The following is a 9812-nucleotide window of genomic DNA, read 5'->3' on the forward strand; positions in this document are numbered from 1 at the left end:
GGGAGAGCGAGGACTCTTTAATAAATTAGCAAAATAAACAGCATTTATACATATACATATATGTATGTTATGTTACTGCATCGCAGCAGATCACAGGAGTTAAAGCAGAAACGTTGATTTCCCAGTTTGACGCTGATGTTGATCCAAAGGCACCAGTTTAGGTGCCCTCCTACGCGGGGCCCTGATGGTGTGGGGCCTAAAAACCTAAAACCCCTTAGAAATAAAAGAGCTTTTTCATAAGGCAGAGACACAGCTTCCAGTGAGAAAGAAGTTAAATTACCGTATGATTTCCTCTAGCCGCCTCCTCGCAGAAGTGATTAAAAGAAAGCGATCCAATTTCTCCCCTCTCAAGAAAAAGAAAAAAAAAAAAAAAAAAAAGAAAAAGTATTTCCTCACCTCAAAGGGAAGGGGGGAGGGACGAGCGCGTGTAACGCATTGGAAGGATCGGCTGTTATATTAAAAACGGACGCGATTTGCAGTGTACAAGTCTCTGATTGTGACGATAACCAGGAGCTGAACTGAGCAGGTATTTCGGTCAGTTGACCCCAAATGGGGCAAGTATGCGGCGCAGTCTGGTGGCCCCGAGGGCTCCCTCAGTCGTCATCCCTGACGTACTGCCCGGCCTCCCAGCGCTGCGCCATGGCGCTCTTGTGACGAACCACTCTGGTGCTTTCCACAACCTAAACAAACCAGACGCCGCGGTATCGTTTGATAAAGAAGGTATTTTTTATAACCAATCCTTTCTGCACGACTCGCCCTCCCGGCCAGGACCCCCCCCGTCTCGGGGTTACCCCCACCCGGCAGCGGCCACCACGCGTCCTGCCCACGGCGGTGCCACACGCGCGGTGCCCGTGGCCCTGCGGGAGCCGGGACACCCCCCCTCCCCCCAGCCCATCCCTCCCTGCCAGCCCCGGGGAGCGGGGGCAGCGCAGGCAGACCCCCCGCACGTGTGAAGGGTTTTACCTCCGTGTTGATCTTGTCGACGGGCTCGATGCCGGCGTACTGCGAAAAGGGGGCAAAAAAAAAAAAGTTCAGAAAACAGCAACCTCGTAGGGAAACACCCAGCGGCAGCCGGACGTGGGGCATGGGGGGGGTGGGGGTCAGGCTGCCGGGCAGGGGAGACAGCGCACGCAATCGTGCCCTCCCCAGAGCCGGGGGGACGGTTTGGGCTGGGACCCCCCCGCCATCCCAGGAGGAAGCTGCTGCTCCCACCCAGTGCCGCAGCCCTGAGCGGGGGCACAGCCCCGGGGGGCTCGGCACGGCCCTTTGTGGGTGACACCACCGCCAGGTCTCCCCCCCAAGCCAAGCGGCTGGACATCCAGCTCCGGGTGGGAGCTGGGCACGGCCACCTTCGGCCCCGGAGCCACTGGCCACCTTCTCCCTCCCTGAGCACATGCTGCCCAGTGCAGGCAGGGTGGGGGCACTCACCTTTCCATCCTCCTTCACCCTCCTCCTCCGCTCCTCAAAGGGGCTGGAACGAGCTGAGTCGGGGGTGAGGGTCTCCGTGCTGCCCTGGGAGGGACCGGCCACTCTCAGCGGGGTGAAGGACGAGATGAGCCCCAGGACCCCACCCTGGTGTGAGGCAGGAGTGGAGACGGGAGACTCGGACACCGAGTAGCTGCCGCTGGCACCTGAGGCAGCTTCAAGAGAAAGAGCCATTGGAGGGGGTGAGGGACACTGGGACAGTCCCTGGGGGCTGGGACACCCCAGAAAAGCCCGGCTCCTGCCCCAGACTGGCCTCCTCGGCAGGTCCAGCAGGTTTGGTCACAGCTGGGACCCCGTGCCTGGGTGTCAGGCGGGGAGCGTCGGGAGCAAGGGGGGGGAAATGCATGAGCTGGGCACTTCTGGGCCCTTCCAGCCCTGCTTTCTGCAGCAACATGGCACAAAAGTCGCCAAAACCCAAGCAGCTCTGGGATCAAAAGCCGTGCTGCTCTCACAGAGCCCATCCCTCATCGTCATCATCGCCACGTCCCCTACGTCTGGTCCCCCGGTCCTCACAGGGATTTCACATCACATCATTTCACTTCTGCTGGCTGACCACACAATACCTGTCCGCGGAGAATTATTTCTCCTGGGACAAGTGTCGCTACCAACACACAGGTGTCACCATCTCGGCAAATCCTGGCAGGGAGGAACTTGGTCCCCTCACCCACAGCCAGGCTCTCCCAGGCCGGGAATTGATGCTTTCCACCCCGAACTCTGTCCCCCTCGGTCCCTGCCGTGGCCACTCCTGCTCTCGCCCAGGTCGCCTCTGGCTGCGGACACCGGCCAGAAGGGCTTCCCATGCCTGGGGGAGGCACCGGCCTGCACGGGAAGGTCCCATGGGACGCACTCCCCACGGTGCCGCTCCTGCCCCTCCAATGGCTCCTGCCGGCACTCAGCGCCACAAGGAACGGGAGGGCAGGAGCGATGCCCCCGGGACTGGCCCATGCCCTGTCCCAGCCCGCCGTTCCTCCCCTCCCCTTACCGGAGCTGTGCCGCGAGCGGGAGCCCTCCTGGGGAAAGCCGTCGCTGCCGACCATGGAGTAGCCGTCCATCAGCTGCCGCCGCTGCCGCCGCTGCTCCTGCAGCTCCTCTTCCCGCTGCAGGTCGCTCCGGATCTCCTCCTCAATCATCGCCGACGTCTGGGGCTTCCAGGTCCTCAGCTTGTACTGCTCCTCCCGGCCATCCTCCCTCCTCAGCGGGCTCTGCGTCCCCATGTTGTCCACGAAGGAGACCTTGGGCTTCCAGAAAGAGAAGGAGAAGTACTCTCTGGGCAGGACAGTGGTGCCGGCGGGGCTCGGGGTGGAGCCGGGAAGCCTTCCTCCCTGGGAATCCGTGCTCCCCCATTTGCTGGCGCTGGCGGAAACGTGCTGGGACACCAGGGGCTGGTCCCGGCTCTTCTCGCTGGCGGCGAAGGGCGTCTGGGATGCCTGGACGTGCGCGGTGCTCACTGCGTAGCTGGGAAGGCTTCTCCCGCCCCTGGTGTCTTCTGCGGGGTGGGGGCTGCGGCTCGTGGGTGACTCCGCCGCAAAGTCATTAACCCAGTTCCTCTGCTCGTCCGCCTTCCTCGGGGTGGGGGGCTTCTGCGGGGGGGCTTCCTCCTGCTCAAACACCCTCCGGCGCTCCTCCAGCTCCTGCTGCGTCCCCCTGTCATACGTCCCCAGCAGCCTCCCTTGCTTCTTCAGATCTTCCTCGCGCTTGGTTTCCTGCTCGATTTCCCTCTGGACGTAAAGGGAAGCGCGGCCTTTGTCCTTCCCTTTCCTGCCCGGCCCGGGAGAAGCGTGCATGGAGAGGAGAGGCTTGGTCTGGATCTCCACCAGCTCGCTGCTGGAGGTCATTCGCTGGATGCCCCTCTCCTTCCAGAGGTTCTCCTCCCTCTCCATCGCCATACGGATCTCCCGCTCGATGGGCGTCTCGTTGCCGATCTTCGTCTCCTTGTCCAGGCCGTTACTCCCTCCCCTCAGATCCACAAGGCCATTGAAGACCTCGTTGGACGTGCTCCCGTCGCTGGTGTAGCCTGCGTTGCCTTCGTTATACATCTCACCCAAGCCGGAGTCGAGGTCCTCTCTGGAAGACGCTTTAGTCAAGCTGGACATTTTCCCGGTGGGATATGACCTTTTGGTATCAGCCCTTCTGGAAGCATAAACCTCCTCCTTCCCAGGCGTCTTGTAGGACACACTATAAACCTGATAAACGGTCTTGTCTGTCCTGCTCTGGCTGGAGGCACCGGCGTTACTGTAACCTCTCGTAGCCTTCGTGGCCATCTCAGGACTGGGCCACTCTTGCCTAGAGACTCTCGTCATTGACTCTGGCTTTGGAGACATGGCCTGTTGCCCTGGGCTGACGAAAGAGCCCGGGTTGGTCTTTTCCAGCATCAGGAACTGCTGCCGAGCAGCGGAGAAGTTGATCTGCTCCGTGTCGATATTTTCAGGGTCAACAGGCGTCGCTGCCCTCCCCGAGGAAGGCTTGTCGAAGGAGATGGCGAAGCTGCTGGTGAAGCTGCCCGCGTGCCTGCTGTCACCCGTGCCGGTGTTTATGGAGCTCAGCTCATCCATGGAGCTCCACCTCTCAGCTATGGTGGAGCTCTTCCTCATCACCTGGCTCCGGATGACATCCCTCCTCTCGTCCTCGAGCTCCCTGGCTTTCTCGGGCGAGATGTTCGGTGGAGGGACCCTGTACTGTTCCTGCTCGTCCTCATCGTAAAGCTTGGAGGGCTTCCTCTCACCTCTGTAAGCCCTGAGGTCGTACAAACTTCCCGACCTCACCACCTCCAGCCTGGACTCCCTGTCCGGGGACGGGGTCCAGACGTCTTTTCCGCCATCCAGGAAATACGAGGGAGATTTCGACCTCATTTTCCAGCCATAGCCGTTTTCCACCCTCTGGCTGCTGCGTTGAGCGGAGCCAAACACGTCGTCGTCGCTGTCGGCCCTCCACTCCGCGAAGGAGCCGGCGTGGGGAGCATCGCCGTAGTCCTGCTTGTGCGAGGTCTGCGGGAGCTGGAAGACCAGGTGCCTGGTGACTCTATCCATCTCCCGGCAGGAATCAGCGTTCGACCCTCTGCCAACCTCGCCCGGGGACGCCGCTCAGCTTCCAGGTGGCCCTCGGTCTCCCGGCTGACCTGCAGACGAGGGGCAGGACGTGGGGGGCCCTGCAAGTGGGAGGGGAGAGCGGCCGTTAGGAGCAGCAGGAGGAGCAGAGGTCGGGGCGTGCAGTTCCCCATCCCGGGAGCATCAGGTCGGGGCAGGGAGAGGCTCCGGTGGCACCGGGTCCACCCCTGCCTGGAATCTCTCCCTGCACATTTGCGGGAAGGAGCCTCCCGATAACCGAGCTATTGAAACAGCGGGGACCATAAAAATGGTTTCACGGATCATAAAACGGAAGGGACTTTAACCCCCGTGTCACGCAAAACGGGATTAAACTGCCCCGACATTGGTGCCCGTCCTCCCCTGGATGGGACGGCGGGGGCCGGGCAGGGAGGGGTGGCACCGGCAGCTGCAGCCACCGTCCCCGTGCCCCTGTGCCTGCAGGACACGCGTGGCCTGGGCGAGCCGGGCGTGCCCGCGGGCGAGCGGCATATCCTCTGTTTGCCGAGGCGTAGCCTCAGCCCTGCCGTCGCCGAGGGGGGGTGTCAGCGCTGGCACCACTCCCCTGGCGCTGGCAGCCTCCCGGGAGCAGGCGGGGGAGCCGGGAGCAAGGCGAGGGGGATGCCCGGGTGCTGCCGTCCTGGCGAGGGCTGAGGCCGCCCTGGGGCGGGCGGCTGCGGGTCCCTGCGGCCGGAGCACGCGGCTCATCCCCAGGATGGATGCGCCGTGCCCTGGACGTGCCTCCTTCCCTGCGGGGACACTGGGGACAGAGCTCTGCTCACCTCCCGGCTTCCTCCCCGGGGGGGCAAACAGGGCTGCTCCGCACCTGAGGAGCCATTTAAGCTTTTCCTGGGGTGGGAGCACCTGGGGCTCATCAGGTGCCAGCCCCAGGGCGATGCCCCCACCCCAAGGGTGCTGCTGCCCGGTCCCGTGCCCAGCTTGGCCTCGCTGCCTGCGGTGGGAACGGGGCTGGGGGCTGCGGGAGCTGCCGTTCCCGGTGCGCTGTGCCCAGCTCCATCCCCGTCACCTCTTCATGTCCCTGCCTGTGAGTCACTATTGCTCTTTTACGGCCCCCCACCCCCGACCTGGATATTAAGAACCATCTGCCCGTCTCTCATCCCGTTTGGAAGGTGGGAGGCCCCTGCGGAGAGGGGACCCCTCTCCGGGCAGCGCTGGCGGGGAGGGAGAGGCCGGCAGGGCTGTTATCAGGGCTCCCGGCTGCACCCCGCCGTGCACGGCCCCTCCCAGAGCGCCACCCAAAACCCTCCAGCTGGCTCGGCTTGGCCCCGGCTGCCCGACGCTGTGGGGTTGTGGGGACACGGGGGTCCCGGACTCACCCCTCCATGTGCCGGGACATGGGGGTCCTGGGCTTGTCCCCCCCCTGTGCCAGGCCACCCCCGGCCCGATCAAGCGCCACGGGGAGACGCTGGGCAGAGCAGGCGGCATTGCAACACCCGTCAGCCTGGCTTGGGTCCCCCCCCGCCATGAAGAGACTTCTGGGGGGTTTTCCAGCATCCCCCCGCCCCGGGGGTCCCGCAGTGGGCTGCGGACATGCAGCGTGCCCACCCCCCCTGTGCAAGCGCCCATGTGCACTCCCAAACCCGCCGACGTGTGAGCCGTGCACAAGGGTGCCGGCATGGGCCCCCCCACCTGCCCGCCACAGGCAGAGCCGGTACACGCACGTAACCCTCGCTGCCGCCGGACCCTGCGCCGGGACCGATCTGAGGGGGGGGGGGAACGGCCGCCCTGAGCACCCCAGCACTCCCCTCGCCCCCACCCCGAATGTGCCGCACTTACTGTCCGGGGGAGCCGTCGGGGTGGGGGTCCCCATGCCCCCGCGAGGTTGTGCCGGGCACCCAGCTGTGCCGTGTCTGCCCGGGAGTGACGCAGGTGGCGTCGGGGGGGGCCGTGGGGCCAGTGGGGCTGCAGGGCCCTGATAAGCTCAGCCCAAGCCCGCGGGGAATTCCAAGAACCGCGCTGAACGGGCTCGGCGCTGGCCCCGGTTCAGTGACCTGTTCCCGAACCCCCCCGCGCCGCCGGGGCTGACCTTGGCCCTCTCCCCGCCCGCGGTACGCACCGACACGCCGAGGTGCCGTGGCACCGGTGGGCCGATGCCCCCACCCGCCGACATGCCAAGGCATCCACACCCGCGCCCGCAGGGATGCTCTGCCTCCCCCCGCACACAATGGTGGGGGGGGGTCCAAGGAGAAACGGGGTGTCCGTCTCTTCCCTGACCCCGTGCCCCAGGGGAGCCTGTGTGTCCCCCCACCATTTCTCCCCACGGAGCGGCGCAAAGGTGGGCTCGGCCATCCCTGAGAAGAGCTGGGGCTGCTCCCGGGGGACAGGCAGGTAGCCCGGGGAGGTGGGGGACGACACAGCCAGGCTGCCACTGGCGTCCCTCAGCCCCGGGGGCCGCGGCGGTGCCCGCTGGGGAGGACGTGGAGGAGCCCGACGGACAGAGGGGAGCAGCGGTGCCAGGAGCCCGCGCTCTTGTGTTTACACACGGGGCCTCTCCCGGCCCGGCCGCCTGATAACCCCCCCCCGGTGTGCGCAGACGGGGCTGGGGCGGGTGCCCTCGCTGCCATGGCAGCCCCGGCTCTGCTGGCACACACCCCCCCCCCCGGACCCCTGCTGCCCGCCAGCCCCTCGCACGGGGCATCTCCTTCCTTCCCCGGGGATGAACGCAGCCCTCTCCCAGCAGGGACAAGCCCCTGCGCCTGGTCGGGAAACCTCGGGCACCCTGTAGCCACCAGGCCAAGGGCAGGACTGTGGCATGGCGGCCGCGATGCCCTCGGTGTCTGCGGCCGTGCCTGCTGGACCCCAGCAGAGCGGGCGGCATCGCCGGCACCCGCCGCCCACAGCCAGTCGTCCCCCCCACTCCGGCACCGGGCGCCGCTGTGCCGGGATGCTCAGCCCTTCGCTGCGTCTGGGGCGGGGTGGGGGGGTCCCTCTCCTCGTCCTCTCTGCCCCGCCATGACAGCTCTGCTCCCCGCCGGAGCCTGATCCTGCCGGAACGTCCCTCCCGGCTCCACCGCTGCCTGCGACGGCCCGAGCAGGGTGATGGGGTCAGACCCCGGCTGCCCTTTCCTGGCTGCGGGCTCCCACTTACCCCCTGCCCGGCCTCTTGGTGCCCCCGGCCCTGCTTGTGGGGCTGCCGGCGCTGGCGCTGGTTGGCCTGGGGACAGCGGCTGCTGGGCGGCTCTGCGTTTCCGGGCGGCAGAGCGGAGCCTGTTTTACCGCAGGGTTGAGACAAAGTCCATGGGCGATGGCCGGCGGCCGGGCAGTGCACCACACCCGCGGCAGGGTGTGTGCGTGGCTCGCCGGGCTGGCACCGGGACGAGCCGGGGCCCCACAGCTCTGGGACCGAGAGTGGGCATCCCGTCCCCAGGCAGGAGCAGGACCCCCATCAGCCCAGGGGCGGGCAGAGACCGGCGGCCACATGGCGATGGGATCTGGGGGGCCCTGACCCCAGCCCTGCCCCTTGGGACAAGCAGGAATCCCGGCTGCCACGTCCCCTTCACCTGGGCTCACCCACCTGCGTCCCTTTCCTCCCAGCACCCTGCCTCCCACCCGCCTCTTCCTTCCTGCTCCTCTGGCGAGGCCCCGTGTCCATCACCCCAGCGTCAGGGCCGGCAACGCGGCAGTGCCGGGATGGCATCCCAACCATCCCAACCGCACTGCCCTTACCGGTGCCCTGGGCTCCAGGGTGGCACAGAGGGACCCGCCACGGCGCAGTGCAGCTGAACATCTCCCTTTGCCTGGTGTCACCGTTGGTCTGGGGACAGACACCTCTGGGGCAGCGTCGGGGGCCGGCGACAGGCAGGGGTGTGAAAGCGCCATGCCCCTGGCCGCTGGCCACAGGAAGGAGGAACTGAAAGGATTTAGTCTGCTGGAAGAGGCTTGTCCGGGCTGGATCCCAGCCAGCTCCTGCCTCTGCCCCGTGCTGGCGGGCTGTGATGCTGCCGGAGAAATGGGGCACTCCGTGACGGCAGCGCCGGGCGAGCGTGGGCTGCGCGTGGAGGCGGTGGGGATCCCCCATGCGCTGCCTGCTGTGCCGCCCGGCTGGCGCTGGCTTTGCTGGGGCTCTCGGGTGACGGGTGGGTGATGGCACCTGAGGACTGAGCACGGGGCACAACCCTGCCGGGACGAAGGGGCAGCGGGGCGCTGCCTGGGCAGCACGGGAAAGCTGCCGAGCAGAGGAAGGGCTCTGCCACCCCCAGCGACAGCACAAATGCTCCTGCACGTGGCTCTTGTGCCTGTGAAACAGCCGGAGAGGTGAGGCTGCGGGAAGCCTCTGGGCAGGGACGAGAGGAGCCACAGCCCGGGCAGTGATGGGGCAGCAGGGCCCATCCCCAGCATCCCTGTCCCCATCATCCTCATCCCCATCATCCCCAGCATCGCCATCCCCAGCATCTCCATCCCCAGCATCCCCGTCCCCACCATCCTCATCCCCGGCATCCCCAGCATCCCCATCCCCAGCATCCCCATCCCCAGGATCCCCATTCATCCTCTTCTCCAGCATCCCCATCCCCATCCCCCTCATCCCCAGCATCCCCGTCCCCAGCATCCTCATCCCCATCATCCCCAGCATCCTCATCCCCATCATCCCCAGCATCCTCATCCCCTACATCCCCATCCCCAGCATCCCCATCTCCAGGATCCCCATCATCCCCATCTCCAGCATCTCCATCTCAAGTATCCCCATCCCCTACATCCCCATTCCCATCATCCCCATCCCCTACATCCTCATCCCCAGCATTCCCAGCATCCCCGTCCCCAGCATCCTCCCCTCCAGCATCCCCATCTCCTACATCCCCATCATCCCCATCCCCTACATTCTCATCCCCAGCAACCCCAGCATCCCCGTCCCCAGCATCCTCATCCCCTACATCCCCATCTCCAGGATCCCCATCATCCTCATCTCCAGCATCCCCGTCCCCAGCATCCCCATCCCCTACATCCCCATTCCCATCATCCCCATCCCCTACATCCTCATCCCCAGCATTCCCAGCATCCGTGTCCCCATCATCCTCACCTCCAGCATCCCCATCCCCTACATCCCCGTCCCCATCCCCCCCATCCCCTCATCCTCACCTCCAGCATCCCCATCTCCAGCACCCTTATCCCCATCATCCCCATCCCTAGCATCCCCCGCATCCCTACCTTCAGCATCCTTACCCCCCAGATCCCCATCCCCATCCCGCTCCCTTCCCACCCGTCCGTGCCCAGTGCCCACGCCGGGATGCC

At 65.8% G+C, this 9812-nt stretch overlaps 1 protein-coding gene across 2 annotated transcripts; it reads right to left on the bottom strand.

Annotated features, from left to right (window-relative positions):
• Nucleotide 1: 1 nt before the first annotated feature.
• MISP (mitotic spindle positioning) lies at nt 2-6484 on the bottom strand. 2 transcript variants are annotated; one of them, XM_054182124.1, is made up of 5 exons: nt 6363-6484; nt 2468-4630; nt 1429-1640; nt 964-1002; nt 2-680 (listed from the first exon to the last, which is right to left on the bottom strand). In XM_054182124.1, exons 2-5 carry the CDS (start codon nt 4509-4511, stop codon nt 594-596), a joined length of 2382 nt encoding a protein of 793 aa, XP_054038099.1. In that variant the 5' UTR covers nt 4512-4630; nt 6363-6484; the 3' UTR covers nt 2-593. The 2 variants fall into 2 exon arrangements, with proteins under 2 accessions (XP_054038099.1, XP_054038100.1); XM_054182125.1 differs by having other exon boundaries at nt 2468-4600; nt 6363-6461.
• Nucleotides 6485-9812: the final 3328 nt, after the last annotated feature.

The sequence above is a fragment of the Rissa tridactyla genome, chromosome 22, assembly GCF_028500815.1.
Source record: "Rissa tridactyla isolate bRisTri1 chromosome 22, bRisTri1.patW.cur.20221130, whole genome shotgun sequence".
In the NCBI taxonomy this organism is placed as follows: domain Eukaryota; kingdom Metazoa; phylum Chordata; class Aves; order Charadriiformes; family Laridae; genus Rissa; species Rissa tridactyla.

Bases quoted from the DNA above. Each gene is read 5' to 3' on its own strand.
- MISP (XM_054182124.1), bottom strand. From the start codon at position 4,511: ATGGATAGAGTCACCAGGCACCTGGTCTTCCAGCTCCCGCAGACCTCG. The intron at 1,641-2,467 runs GTAAGGGGAGGG...TTTCTCTTGAAG, and splicing joins CCGCTCGCGGCACAGCTCCG to CTGCCTCAGGTGCCAGCGGC. The intron at 1,003-1,428 runs GTGAGTGCCCCC...CCCTTTTCGCAG, and splicing joins GGGTGAAGGAGGATGGAAAG to TACGCCGGCATCGAGCCCGT.